The 15621-nt window shown below is 40.5% G+C and overlaps 2 protein-coding genes across 2 annotated transcripts in view; both read right to left on the bottom strand.

Moving 5' to 3' along the window:
• Window positions 1–2046: 2046 nt before the first annotated feature.
• On the bottom strand, window positions 2047–5091 carry LOC118429637 (kelch-like protein 24). The gene is made up of 2 exons (XM_035840201.1): window positions 5019–5091; window positions 2047–4387 (listed from the first exon to the last, which is right to left on the bottom strand). The coding sequence occupies exon 2, from the start codon at window positions 4382–4384 to the stop codon at window positions 2630–2632; it is 1755 nt and encodes a 584-aa protein (XP_035696094.1). The 5' UTR covers window positions 4385–4387; window positions 5019–5091; the 3' UTR covers window positions 2047–2629.
• An 844-nt stretch (window positions 5092–5935) lies between these two features.
• LOC118429112 (GTP-binding protein 1-like) overlaps window positions 5936–15621 on the bottom strand; it is a 16035-nt gene continuing 6349 nt past the window's right edge. The window contains exons 5-12 of the mRNA XM_035839493.1: window positions 15521–15614; window positions 14998–15137; window positions 13713–13951; window positions 11603–11747; window positions 9715–9897; window positions 9068–9203; window positions 8442–8620; window positions 5936–7962 (exon numbers count right to left, since the gene is read on the bottom strand). Of these exons, the coding sequence (XP_035695386.1) occupies window positions 7675–7962; window positions 8442–8620; window positions 9068–9203; window positions 9715–9897; window positions 11603–11747; window positions 13713–13951; window positions 14998–15137; window positions 15521–15614 (1404 nt within the window). The 3' untranslated portion in view covers window positions 5936–7674. The remainder of the gene's footprint in view (window positions 7963–8441; window positions 8621–9067; window positions 9204–9714; window positions 9898–11602; window positions 11748–13712; window positions 13952–14997; window positions 15138–15520; window positions 15615–15621) is intronic.

Genomic DNA, 15621 nt, shown 5'->3' with positions numbered 1-15621 from the left:
AGAGGGGGCTTCCTACCTCTCGTGCTCTCCCCCCGCACAGCTGCGCTTGTGCTTATGTGGCCTTCTGCCACGTCATGAGCTACATCATATACGCCCCCCCCCCCTTTCGAAAATTCTGCATCCGCCCATGACATGTATCCGTAAACACAGACAGACACGCACGCACACACACACACAGGTGTAACTAAATGTTGTACTATGCTCTCGCCTGTCCGAGAGAATGGACGACAGTCGAACAGAGTGAAGACGGCGCCGCGGAGCCAGCGTTCCGCCGGAATGAGGCCTCCCCTCTCCCGCCCACCCGAGCAGATCGCTATGACATAAACTATCCAAATGTCAAAGTACATCACCTTTAATTTGACATGGGTGCGGATGTCGTCGAATACTATCATGGTACTATAGTCCACAACTGGTTTTCTGTCTCAGATGATAAGTCATAGCACTGATACCATAAAATGGGAAACTTTATGTTTGAGGTGACCTCTTCAACGGACGTACACAACTTACAAGACACGCTAGTACATGTATTTGGAAGAAAATCTATTTCTTCCGTGAGGAAAGTGCAGGTACTAGTATTTCATTCTTAAAGCATGGTTGTTTGGGCGTGTGTAGAAGTATTTCACATAGCCTTAAGTGACTTATGTTATAAGGTGTAACATGCCCGTTTATCCTCAAGATGAGGATGGGACAAGTAATGAAAGGCATCTCATGTCTTTCGAGGTAAAGCATGGCATCGTTTTCTTTGTACAAGAGTAGTGGTTTCACAAATCTGCCTCAGTGGAGCAATAGTTGTTGTCAACTTTTCAGATGGAAGGATGCATACTACACACAAATTTAAATATCTTACTGTGATAGAGGGGTGCTATCACATTTTTTCACTAGAAGACACAAATTTGAACTTGGAATTGATGTGATAGCACCCTCTATCACATTTTTCCTTGTAGGCATAAGTTTAAATTAATGTGACAGAGAGGTGCTATCACTAGTACAAATATAAATCCTCTATCACATTAATTCACTAGTAAGGCCATGTTGATTTGATTATATGGATGACATCCGCGCTCGCACCAATTTTCGGCCATTTCAAAAAAAAAAAAAGTTTTCGACCACACAATAAATTGTGCAAAGTAGCTGTAAAATGAGCACAAATATTCCGTAGATTGAAAAAAAAGTATCAGAAAACAGATAGCTAATGCCATAGAATGCCAAAATGAATCTTAAGTCAAAGAATAAGATGTGAAAGGACAGAAAGAAAAAAAATCTATTGTTGGTTTGGGGAGGTACCAGTACAGAAAATTCAGGTCCAGAGGATCATTTCCAGGTCCGGACATGAACGTGGACCTGATTGTCAGTGGAAACTTGAGAACTGGCAATACTCAAAACAATGGTAATTGGTCAATTTTGCTACAAAGGAATCTGTTTGGTGGATTATTGGACTCCCACTGCATTTTAAAATCCCATCTCCGTGTAATAAAAGCTAACTGTCTCTGTACTTTTGACTGTAAAAACTTGGTGCAATTGACTATAAACTCTACTTGACTTCGCTCTTGTTGTCTTCTTGGCCCCCCGGTTAGACCCCAAATGGCTGCCGACATAGTGTGTCCATTTTGTAATTGGCGAAACCTGTTCCTTTGTTGTTTTTTTCAGGTCTGTTTTTTTCGGATTGGTCCAAGAAGAAAAAAAATGTTTTGCACCATGGGTACCAGTATGATGTACTGGTCCCTACACCTAACTATTGGTATATCATACTATGTGTGTTTAGTCCTATGTTCAACCTTCCTGTCCACTTTGATTTCATACTAAAGGCAACTTTTTTTTTTTGGCCAAACTTTTTTTTTATTCGCTCGCTCGCATCAGTTTTGGAGTTCCCGGAGGATGTCATACATATAATCAAATCAACATGGCCTAATAGGAAATAAATTTGTCTACTTGTGAAAAAATGTGATAGTACCCCTCTATACTCGACATACAAGTGCCATTTTACGAGACATTGAGGTGGCATGACTGGCACAATACAATTTAAAAAAAACTGGAATGTATGTTTGTTGGTCATTTCCAATTTTAATGATTCTTCCACCACTTAACAAATGGTCTATAGCATATTTCAAAACATTAGCCATTAAGTTAGTAGTCTTAAGTCTTGTCCCCTTTAAACAAAAGCAGGAGATCTAGAATTTCTACAGCTACTGGTCCCTTTCCAAATAACCTAATAAACACAGCCTTATCACTCATGATCATGAGTTTAGACTTACAATTCACTACCAGAAATCTTTTTTCTTCAGAGATATGACACAATTTGTATGTCTTTTTGAAGGCACAAATGTTAGGAGATGCACTCAAGTAAACCGGATGTAGTAACTTCCTATATCTTCCTACAGACTTGATGTAGCAAGCTCCCTTGTATATTCTATCAACTATAGATAGCTGGGGTTTATCAGTTTTCAATGTTAATAAACTTGATTCAGACAATGAAAAATTAGTTATGGTTTTGTTTAGGGCTGTCACCAGTTTTTAAAGTTTTTCCCATCCCAGTCATTATCACATCTGTCATCTTAAGCTCAGGAAAATACATTTTTATCAGTTTCATTCCATGGATAACAAAGCTTTTGTACACAACAAAGTGTTTTAATCAAGACTGGGATGAAGGGATGGGTCCTGGAGACGGCCCTGGCTTTGCTATTGTTACACTGTTGTGTGCCCTTAGTCGAAGAGGCATATCTTGCAACATAATCATGGTATCACTGCTCACATTGTAACACTGTACTGTAGCACTGGGGACCATACTAAAAAACTGAGGGTGTTTTTCACTTCCACCAGTAATGTAGATCTCAGACCCACACACCGTGACACTGCAGTCATACCACGATACCAGGGGATCCGCCATGTCCTCATAGTCGTCTTCCTGAGGATCATAGCACAGGACATGGTCTAACATTCCACCAACCAAATAGATCTTAGAGTTGACTGTGCAAGCTTTTATGTTCATCACAGCCTTTGGCAAAGGCTTTACAAAAGTCCATGCATCCTCGGTGGGGTCGTAGCACTGAGCAACATCAGTTTCTCTCTTGTTGCTCATCCTACCACCAAATACATAGATCTTATCACAACAGGCAGTTACGCCAAAATAACTAACTCCCTGTTGCAGCGATGCTACTTCGCCCCATCTCTCGGTCGTATCACTGTACACCTCGACGTTAGGGAGACCACCTTGTTGATAACCACAAATACCACGAATAGAATACTCATACTCCTCACCACCAACAGCATACACTCTTCCCTTCACAACCGCCATCCCATGACTATGTCTTTCTCTATTGAGATCGCACAGCTCAGTCCAAGAATCTAGAGATGGTTTGTACCTCCAGGCTTCACATTGGGACTTGTGCCCTCCCGTTACAATCACGTCATTGTTAAAAACACATGCTGCAATTCCAAAACTCTTCTGAAGGGGTTCTGGTAATGGAGTAATACCAATGGAATCACAGTGGGGATCAAGTCTGTGCAAGTTACAGTTAGGTCTGACCCATTCTTCTGGGGTCAGTGTGTGGCCACCAAGAACCAGAATCTCCTCTTGATGAATGTGGCGAGGTTCTTTAGGTCTGGATTTATCACTTATCAGTTCCTCAATCCCAGGAACTGCTGCTAATAACTCCTTGTCTGTCTCCAAGATGTTCTTGAGATAGTCTTGGTCTACATGTGATAAACGAACACACTCTAGCAGCTCCTTGAGGTGACTTTGACGTTCCTTAAGATCATGTCTTACCCAAAGCATGATCCCATCCAACACTCGTTCTTCCTTCTTAGCATGAAGGCAATCATCTGAGATGTACGTCTTCAGAAAGTCCACAGGTAGCTCAAGGAACTGCTCCATCCTACAAATTTCTTCAAATTTTCTTACAGCATGGCTCTTGGCCCTCTCCAACAAATCTCTACATGACACTTTGTCCGCCAACACCCAAGTTGCCAGACATGTCTTGGGACTTAAGCACTCTGTCAGAATTTCCTCACATACGTCTTCAACAGGCTTAACCTGAAGCATGTTAGCTGCTTCAAACACAGACTGAATGTTATTGCTGGTGATGGTGAATTTAGAATTGTATGCATAGTCTACCAGGAGTTGTAGTGCCTCTGCACTCACCCCTCCTATCTCTATCTTTTCTGTCTTACTCTCCCTGTGGCCACCACGGAACATGCCGCGGAAGTAGTCAGTGCAGCCCGACAGGACCAGTCTGTGACAGGGGATCTCCTTGCCTTCAGCACACAGTATGACATCCACCAGGTGACCCTCCGATCTGAAGTCCTGTAACTGCTCCAGGAACCAGGTTGGATATCCCTCACGGAGGTCACATTCGGTTCTGACGTTCACTGCCTGACTGATATCCATCACCTGCCAAGAAAACAGAAGTCACAGATAAAACACATATTCAGTTTTGGAAACGGCAAGGTAAAAGGAAGTCACAGCTCAAAATTTCTTGTGAATAAATTTGATTATATGGACATAAAGGATGAAGCAGAAGGGATTTGGTAATGGCACTAAGGTAAGATTAATAGGTAAAGGTCCCACCTCTCATGCCTGCAGGCAGGTGACTACATCATAATAGGAGGTTTTTCCTTTTGCTTCACAACAGAAATGGGACACATAGAATCCCTAACCAGAGTTTAGATATTTTCATTACTAACTGACACAAATAAAATGGCAATATGGTATTTTGAAGACTGACTCTTCTACAGCATTTAACTTGATTACACAACATAAAAAAAGTAGAATGTCAGCAGAACCTACTGACTATGTATAATAATTTATGCAGTTCTATGCTTTGAAAATGCAAGTATACAAACAATGCCAGTATATACAACATTAAAACTTGAATAGTATCACACTGGTTATACACCCTACAATACACGTGCACACACACACCTCAGTTCTCTACTATAACTTTATCATACTCGTTCAAAACAACCTCTTGATGTTAACAAATCAGTACTGTAAAACACTTAAGCATTGTACATATACTCACACTTTTCTGGCGCTGGAAATTTTATTAGAAATGGAATGTAGATGCGGTCGTGCGCGACCAAGTCCGTTAACAAATAGTTCGGCCACACCCACACACTCAAAAAGCGTCAGGTCTTGACTGTTGACCTTTGACCTCATCATCTTGGTTATCAGAAAATATCACTTTTTGTCAGCTTAACGAGGTTCTACGTGATGATGCTTGGAGGACACCAATTAATAGTTTTTGTTGTTCACCTTATAGTGCTAAGTTTCCTTACTGTTTAACTTAGAATCTGGGTAAGGAGAAATTCAGCTGATCTCCACAACCGATTGACCATTGGAATTTATGAATTAGCATATACAGTGTTCAACTTATCACCACCAACATAAAAAAAAAATCAGTAATGCTGATCAGGCATTTCATTACTGTTTTTAGTAGCAAAATCTGTATTGTTTTTGTTGGAGTCCATGTGCCCCGCCATGTTTGATTCTGATGATATGCAGCAGGCCGTCTTGTATCCAGTGATGTCACAACTGGCCATTTTACTTATTCATTACCTTTACATCACAGCCTGAACCAGCACAATTCTAGTTTAGTTATAATTAGTGTTTTATGTTATTGGCATGTAAATTCACAAACCATGCAAAATGCAGTGTCACTGACGAAAACTAGCGGATGCTAGTTGACATGTCTGACCGTATCCAAAATCATGTCCAGTTGCTTGAGTAACTGCTCTTTGGTGTTCTTATTACCTAGATGTCTAACCTTCATCGACGCATGCAAAATGCTTGTTAAGCATTATTGATCTTTATTCTTTGGGTTAAAAAAGCATTATCAAAAGAATGGACTTGTATGTAACTAGCACGACACACATCAGTATTGGTGTGTTAGTTCCATTGTAAGAGTCTGGTGCAACCGAAGAATGACAAACAAAGAAACACATTTAAAACTAATTTTACTTTTTGAAAACACAACTGGTACAAGAATGACATGTACATATAATGTACACAAGATAACAGACAACTCAAGGAGGTAAATGTGATGACACTGGGCTCATACCTCTTCAAACTGTCACACCCTAATTTGCATATATGTCATACTGTTACACGGCATGTAAATTGGACATCCAAATCGAATTCACTTCATCAAACTGGAAAGTAAAAATCAACTCCAAGTATCAAGAAGCAACCTTAAAAAATGAATGAAATGGTGTGCTAATTCTGGTATTTTTCTATCCATCTAGACATTGTTCAAACAACAATCAGAAAAATACCAAGAAAGAGCCAACGAAATTAGTCCTGAAAAGGATTATAAAATGTACATTTTGTTGTGACAAACGCTGATGCAAACCCATAGAAAAAAAGTTCGTACAATGGAAGTATATTCAAGAGTTGTATTCTGGATATTACTACTGTATTTTCATCATGTGTCTTTTGATAGACAGTAACACTTGGTCACAATACAGTTGACTAGAACCTACAAAGCATGCGTTCATACTTCACAGTACATTCTGTATATACGCCAAACGATTGCTGTTCTTTCACAGGGCTGGCTTATTTCCAATTTGGATGACTATAAAAGTTCCATGTCTCATGTCGTTAGTCATTGGTTCAGTGTTGTAGTCTGTACAATGTATGAAAATCTACTCAGGTTTGTTGAATATTGAATGAATATGTGTAAATGTTATCAACTTGTTTTTATGATCATTGTAACAAAAGGGAGCACATATTGAAGGTTATTTCTGTACGTACACTAGAAGAATGAACCTCTCTTTATGACAAGAAAGATCATATGACAGTGAAAGAAAAGTACTGTGGCCTAAACTGTGATAACTGTTGACACAATGTCAAATCAATTATGATCATGTGTGGGATCAAAATTCATAACTGTCATTGCTATGACTGTTATAACACTGTTTCATCATTTTGGACACTTTTGATGACTCAAACCTTTTATAAACTACTATCTAGCATATGTAGGGAACACATGTCTCTTGTTTCAGTAGCAGATTTCATTTGCAGAGTCCTATATGACCTAAAATTCTAGAATGGACATGCAAACACAAGCTGCCTAATACTCACTAAGCTGGACGAAAGCGATCCTTAAAAAATTCCTGCCATGCACTTGATCTGGTCCAATCAGGACCGTTGTTTGAATCCCTCAATCAGCTGCTAGGACACATTTTCATTACTACGTCTAACCACATCTAGAGCCTAGAAATATCATTTACTAACATGGATAGGTTTTCTCCTAGTTTCTAAGCTATTCTTTTGCTAAGAACTACAACACTATTACAAGAACCCCCTCCCCTATACCAGAAACAAGTCTAAGGATGAAATTATTAGTACATTGTACAATGCAGGCTTTACATTGAAGGGTACAATTACAGAGCTGCCATTGTAGCGCATTCACCCAACATTCAAGCTCCTACAGCCATGCATTAGAAATGGCCGGTACCCCATTCGGAGAGATCTCACGTTAAATTTGCATCATTTCGCAGTTTTGACGCTGGTTCTGAGTCTCAATCAAAGCAATGAGTTTTGAGAAGTAGCAAACCAAGTTGACAGGTAAATAAAAGAGTTTCTGCAGTAAAACAACACTAGTTGCCTTCTTCCCCCAATGTTACCATCTTAACCACACTACACTATGACATACGGGTGCTGTGTACTACATGTACTTACACCTCACCATGGGTCCCTAAGTGCTTGTTGCCAGTAGTCGGACCATGTTTTATTCTCTTCTCTAACGCAGCAGGCTCTGTACTACCCACAGGGTTTACCACTTTCTTGGCTCCACCCCCTGCCCCTGATCCTGTCCCCCCTGCAGTAGTAGTGCTACCCCCTCCAGCACTACCCCCACCCCCTCCGGCTCCCCCCTGGGCCTTGTGCTTAGAGTGGTGTCCGTGGTGATGCTTCCCTGCTTTCTGACGGGAAGTCTGGGCCATAGCAGAGACATGCGGATAGATCTGAAATATAGACAAGAAATGTCGATGAAGGTTAGACATCCAGGTAGAATATCCATCGCTAATTTTAAATTTCAGCTCAAAATTTTTACTCAAAATTATGTCACTGTATTGTTGTTCACAGATCCACATTCAAATGTTTGACACACCCAGAGGCTAGTGGTATTGTTTGCCCTTTTCTTCATCAACTACTGTTCAACACTGTGCTTGGGTTATGATATACTACTATGCATCTCTTTATAGATACAGCAAAACAACATTCAGATTAATTTTTCAGGGAATTTAATATATATAATGTATGTACATCTATAAATAGATTTTGCTACTAGATACCTTCATATAAAAAATTTGTTTGAGAACTCAAAAAACATACATGTACAGATGTTACTTACAACAGGGGACAAGTTACCATTATGGAAAACAACTTTTAATTGAAAATGTTGGGAAAGAGGCAACCGAAATATCGATGACTTCAGTTTCACCTTTGTGACGGTCCCAACGGCCTTTGTTCTGCCCTCGCGGAAGACCATCCGACAGTCGGCGTGCAGATATTCCGGGTTCTTGATGAATCTGAAGCGGACTTGAGCCTTGTCACCGGTACGCAGGCAGTCTCTACTCATGGTGATGATGGTTGCAGTCTGGCGAATACTTCCAACATGAACTGAACAGAACATAAAAATGTTCACTTCAACATTTTCTACTACTAACAGAAAAATGCTCAAAATTAAAGTACATTGTATACACTACTGTAAAATCTTTGAACATGTACTATCATTAAATCCACCATCAGCATAATGATCCAACATCTTTGTGTCATGAGAATCTATCCGTTTCTGTTCGCCACTTTAGTGGTCAGCCATTTTGTCAATTTTCCAAATGCACCTGAACAAACGTTTTGTGGCAAGGCACATTTCGTTATGGTTCTACAAAATAAGCGCACCTAGCACGGACTCTTTCTGCACTTTCTATTTTATGTCCAATATGTCAAATTACACAAAGGACACAAATATGATGAAAAGTGATAGAAAATGTCAATTACATGAAGATACGTCATATCTGGAATATCTCAAATTTTGGTGGCCAATCACTACATGGCACTATACCATACCCATAGCCTGGTAACGTGGACTGATGGTCGTTGGGTGATGCAGCACGAGGATCTCTCCTTCAAACTCCCAGCATGCCTGTGGGTGCAGGTCAGGTGACACCATCACCATACCCTTCCTGATAGAGGAGCGCTTGATCTGCAAAATAAAATTAAAACATTGAATGAAAAAGGAACTTTCATACAAGTGCACTGCCTTTGAATTCTTCATTACATGTATGTCCATGTATGGAAGATTTTCTTTCGGTGTGCCTGTTCGTGTGCTTGCTTGTGTAAGTTGAATCCAGACAGGCTAAGTACAGTGACAGGTTGAATCAGAGGTAAAAATGTCCCCCCCCCCCTGCATGCTGGCTTCCACATGAATCTAGGTCATAGGTCCCAGAAAAGGTTATCTTATTTCCTGTCTTAAATTTCCGCTAGAGTGGAAGAATGTGGTTATTTCTCCCACCTTATCATGTAAAGTTCATGACTGGAGTAGATTTTCTGACCTGATTTTCTAAGGGGAAATATAAACTCAGTCATGTTTAGGACGACATTCTTTACACTGCAGCAGAGACACCTAGCTGTAGCTGTAGACAGTTACTACTAAGTCTTTCATTATGTCACTATGTCATTAAGTCATTCATTATCTTAATCAAGTGCTTTTGTACCTTTTTGAGGGCAAACGATGCAGTCTGTCCCCCTCGTACTTCCTTGACAGGCATCCTCTTCCTGTGGATGCTCTTGACAGGGACCGGTTGGAACTGGCCCAGCGGATCCGGTCCCAGCAGTACCGTGTCGTTGAGTCGGATCACTCCGCGTAGGCATGTTCCCGAAACCACAGTTCCCACACCCTTAGAAACAAACATAGACACAATTAAAGTAGCTATAACTAATTTCAGATCTTCACAAGCATGTCATTTGATAGAAAATAACTTTTTTTAATTTACTTGTCATAAGTAGCTAACAGCTCTCATATGTAATCATGGAAGCTCATCTGTGTTGGTAGTAATCATAGTACAATGCTAAACTTTCTTCCAACACAAAGGTATACACGGATGAACTTTTCAACAACCATTGTCACTTTCTTCAGGATCAATATTGATCAGTTCCCCACCCTGATAGTATTGATCCTGAAGAAGGCGACAGTGGTCATTGAAATTTGATCTGTGTATAATTTTGTGTTGAAGAAAGTTAAGCATTGTCAGGCCTCAAACTTAACTTTTTCCCCTACTGTCCCGCATTGTCCCAAAAATAAATTTCAACTGTCCCGAAGTGAGGATGGACTGTCCCAACCCTATTTTCAGAAATTATGTATTACAACAACTGTAAGTCAGAGTACGCACGCCTGACAACCGCGGGGCAGGCTTTTAGCTAGGAATTTTTTTAGGGTGTACATCTGTAATGTGTTGTACTCTCCGCACTGCGCGGCGGAGCCGAGCGCCAAGGCGCGAGCATTGTAGGGGGGTCCGGGGGTATCTTCCCCTGGAAATTTTTGAAATTTAAAGCCTCTGAAATGCTATTTCCTGCATTTTGAAGTAGAATATAGCCAAATTTTTATACATCATATATTTCTTTTGTGTATCTACTCTGTTAAGAACATAGCTGAAAATAAATGCACTGAAAAGTTACTTGTAGCCTGTAACATCAGCGTTTTAACTTTACACAGTACAGAAAAATGTGTACAAACATTTAATTCATTGAAAATATATAGCAGAAAAGATGTGTTCCAAGGGCAAATTAAGCGAAATTTTCTCAACAAACAACATCCATTTATCAATATTTTAAAGATAAAGACTGCAACAAAAGTAACATCTCAAGTTACCGTGAAAAAATCGCGACCTCCGTTCAACATTTTCTACGAATTCAGTGCCGACACCGCCCCCTCCCCAGTATGTCATCGTCACATTAGCTGTTGTTTTTCCCACATTCCACCGACAAACAAGCAAAAAAAACCTCCAAAACAATTCTATACATGTACTTATCACCAATGACTTCAGGCATTCGACGAGTTTTCGTAAACAAATCAAAGTTTTTACGCTTTCCTGCGTGGTTTTTCCCGCGAAAACAGCGGGGATATCAGGTATTCCACCAATAATGGAGCCCGGGCGCGCTACGTCACGCCGAAATGGCCAATGGGGTGCGACTCTCGCGAGATGTGAGTGATTGCGAGGTTGCGCGAGACTTGAGGTAGAATCACCCAAAATGGCGGCTCGGTGCGGCCGGAATCGGCGTATTTTGAACTTTGAGCGAAGTTTCCGGGGGAAAGTAAGGGCGTACCAAAGGCGTATATCCAAAAAACAGGGCGTACATTTTGCGATTTTCTTAGCGAAGGCCGTACATTGTACGGCTGTACGCATTGCTAGCTAAAAGCCTGCCGCGGGGAGATCATGATGTTGGTTCGTTGATTATTTTCCTATTGTCCCAAAAGTGTCCCAAAAAGATTTTTCAGTTGTCCCGGCCTAAATTTTAGTGGCCCCGGGACATCGGGACATAGTTAACTTCGAGCCCTGCATTGTACTAAGCTTTCATATATAGTACACATTTTTCATGACTTACTGGTACAGAGTAAGTGTCATCGATCTGGAACTCGGAGGGCTCATGTTCATCATAGCTCATCCGCCCTGACAGCAGGTTCAGGAACATCTTCAGCAGGTCCAGGTTCTCACCTGTCACATTGGACACCTGGAAGATGGGACACACCCTAGAACGGAAAAGGACAAAAGAAATTCTGTTAGACCTTAAGGATGTAATGTGAACTTGTTACCGTCATGCAACAAGGTTTTGTCTGTTTTCTTGTGTGTCTGTACTTATTATTTGAATGTTGTAGAGAGACTCTTTTTAGTATGCTATTCATATAAGGGATACTGACATGATATGAATGATAGGAAGCTAGATCAAAGCAGGCCTCAAACTTAACTTTTTTCCCTACTGTCCCGCATTGTCCCAAAAATAAATTTCAACTGTCCCGAAGTGAGGATGGACTGTCCCAACCCTATTTTCAGAAATTATGTATTACAACAACTGTAAGTCAGAGTACGCACGCCTGACAACCGCGGGGCAGGCTTTTAGCTAGGAATTTTTTTAGGGTGTATATCTGTAATGTGTTGTACTTTCCGCACTGCGCGGCAGAGCCGCGCGATGAGCGCCGAAGGCACGAGCATTGTAGGGGGGTCCGGGGGTATCTTCCCCCGGAAAATTTTGAAATTTAAAGCCTCTGAAATGCTAATTCCTGCATTTTGAAGTAGAATATAGCCAAATTTTTGTCTTTGCTGCAAAACTACTTTTGTCCTGAGAATGGGAGGTATGTGTTCTTGATTTGAGGTGGGTATGGCTTAAAGAATACATGAGGTAATTTTCAAGTAATGTAACACTGATTCCTTACAATATAATGTTTCATGAGTTAATACATACAATCAGGGAGAGTAAATTAACATTACAGCTAAAGGTGAAACTTGACTGTTACATATATAACAACAGCAAGCTAAAGAAGTCTACAAGAAAATCTGCAAACCAACAGAGGAGAAAGTGTAGCCAGGACTGCCAGGTACATCTTATATTTCTTTTGTGTATCTACTCTGTTAAGAACATAGCTGAAAATAAATGCACGGAAAAGTTACTTGTAGCCTGTAACATCACCGTTGTAACTTTACACAGTACAGAAAAATGTGTACAAACATTTAATTCATTGAAAATATATAGCAGAAAAGATGTGTTCCAAGGGCAAATTAAGCGAAATTTTCTCAACAAACAACATCCATTTATCAATATTTTAAAAATAAAGACTGCAACAAAAGTAATATCTCAAGTTACCGTGAAAAAATCGCGACCTCCGTTCAACATTTTCTACGAATTCAGTGCCGACACCGCCCCCCTCCCCAGTATGTCATCGTCACATTAGCTGTTATTTTTCCCACATTTCGCCGACAAACAAGCAAAAAAAACCTCCAAAAAAATCCCATACATGTACTTATCACCAATGACTTCAGGCATTCGACGAGTTTTCGTAAACAAATCAAAGTTTTTACGCTTCCCTGCGTGATTTTTCCCGCGAAAACAGCGGGGATATCAGATATTCCACCAATAATGGCGCCTGGGCGCGCTACGTCACGCCGAAATGGCCAATGGGGTGTGACTCTCGCGATTCGCGAGATGTGAGTGAGTGCGAGATTGCACGAGACTTGAGGTAGAATCACCCAAAATGGCGGCTCGGTGCGCCGGAATCGGCGAATTTGAACTTCGAGCGAAGTTTCCGGGGGAAAATAAGGGCGTACCAAAGGCGTATATCCAAAAAACAGGGCGTAAATTTTGCGATTTTTTTAGCGAAGGCCGTACATTGTACGGCTGTACGCATTGCTAGCTAAAAGCCTGCCGCGGGGAGATCGGACATTCTGATGTTGATTCGTTTTCCTATTGTCCCAAAAGTGTCCCAAAAAGATTTTTCAGTTGTCCCGGCCTAAATTTTAGTGGTCTCGGGACATCGGGACATAGTTAACTTCGAGCCCTGTCAAAGGTTCTATTTCCTGCTTATATATGTTGAAATTATGGGAGCCAGTGCAAAAAATAAATTACACAGCATTACTTACAAATGCAAGAATAAATGGAACAAGAAATAAGAAAATAAGACATTTCATAGAGGTATGAGATCTTATTTTCCATGGTTCCTCACCTTTCTGAGGTGAAGTTAGTGGCTGAGGTAATGACGTCGTCCTTGTTGGAGACCAGGACGGGGATCTTGCGGCAGCCCGGAGACTTCAGTAATCTCTGCAGCAGCTTGAGTGTGTCCAGGAGGACGTTGGGAGGGCACATGTCTATCTTTGTCACCACCACGAAGACGGGGACGTTCAGGGCCAGCGCCAGACCCAGGTGCTCTTTGGTCATGCCGATGATACCTGCATTACTGCCAACCTGGAATCATACATGAATTTACCAGTAGTTGAGCAGTGGTTTAACAGTAGCTAAGTGGTAATTAAGCATTAGTTGTGCAGTAGTTGTGCAGTTACTAAGTAATAATTTAGCAGTAGTTGTGCAGTAGTTTAGCAGTAACTAAGTAATAATTTAGCAGTAGTTGTGCATTAGTTGTGCAGTAGCTCAGTAGTAATTTAGCAGTAGTTGTGCAGTAGTTTAGCAGTAGCTCAGTAGTAATTTAGCAGTAGTTGTGCAGTAGTTTAGCAGTAGCTCAGTAGTAATTTAGCAGTAGTTGTGCAGTAGTTTACAGTAGCTCAGTAGTAATTTAGCAGTAGTTTAGCAGTAGCTCAGTAGTAATTTAGCAGTAGTTGTGCAGTAGTTTACAGTAGCTCAGTAGTAATTTAGCAGTAGTTGTGCAGTAGTTTAGCAGTAGCTCAGTAGTAATTTAGCAGTAGTTGTGCAGTAGTTTACAGTAGCTCAGTAGTAATTTAGCAGTAGTTGTGCAGTAGTTTAGCAGTAGCTCAGTAGTAATTTAGCAGTAGTTGTGCAGTAGTTTACAGTAGCTCAGTAGTAATTTAGCAGTAGTTGTGCAGTAGTTTAGCAGTAGCTCAGTAGTAATTTAGCAGTAGTTGTGCAGTAGTTTAGCAGTAGCTCAGTAGTAATTTAGCAGTAGTTGTGCAGTAGTTTACAGTAGCTCAGTAGTAATTTAGCAGTAGTTGTGCAGTAGTTTAGCAGTAGCTCAGTAGTAATTTAGCAGTAGTTGTGCAGTAGTTTAGCAGTAGCTCAGTAGTAATTTAGCAGTAGTTGTGCAGTAGTTTACAGTAGCTCAGTAGTAATTTAGCAGTAGTTGTGCAGTATAAGTAGTAATTTAGCAGTAGTTGTGCATTAGTTGTGTAGTAGCTCAGTAGTAATTTAGCAGTAGTTGTGCAGTAGTTGTGCAGTAGCTAAGTAGCAATTTAGCAGTAGTTGTGCAGTCCAAGTAGAAATTGAGCAGTAGTTCAGAAGAAGTTCTTGAGTAATGGTTTACAAAGAATGTTCTTACATACCATAAGCATGCAGAAGTCTGGAGCATGCCCTGTCATTCCAAATATGGTCGTCTTCAGGTAGCGTTCGTGGCCGGCGAGATCGATAAAGGTGATGACTTTGTTGGACTCTTGGCAAATCTTGATCCAATCAAGGCTTCCACCTAAAAAAAACAATAGTATACTTACAGGTCATGTAATAGATATGCATTAGATATATTCATAGACATAGGTATCTTATAGATATAGATATCTTCTCTCTGACTGACATCTAATGTGGGAAAATGTCATAAAATGACAATACAATTACACATTGTAATACTTTTATTAATGATATCATGATGTGACTAACATATTCATAATGATCTTTTAATTGTAGTGTTTTCAATGGAAACTTGTACATGTGTATTGCTGTCCACTCTGTTTTGAATTTAAAGTCTAAACAAACAAAATAAAACAGGCTCCACCCCTGAAGTGTTGCCAAAATTTACATGTATCATCACAATAACTACAACAGGTACATTCATGTTAAATGCATCATACTAACCATGTGTGTCCGGCTTATTGACCACGTTCCCATCGCTGTCGAAGCCCAGGATGTCATTTCCGACACTGCTGGTTCGTCCGGACTCGATCTCGTGCTTGTGG

Source organism: Branchiostoma floridae, chromosome 13 (assembly GCF_000003815.2).
Source record: "Branchiostoma floridae strain S238N-H82 chromosome 13, Bfl_VNyyK, whole genome shotgun sequence".
NCBI lineage: Eukaryota > Metazoa > Chordata > Leptocardii > Amphioxiformes > Branchiostomatidae > Branchiostoma > Branchiostoma floridae.
Note: the sequence above shows the minus strand (reverse complement) of the source record. Positions and strands in the feature narration are given on the sequence as shown.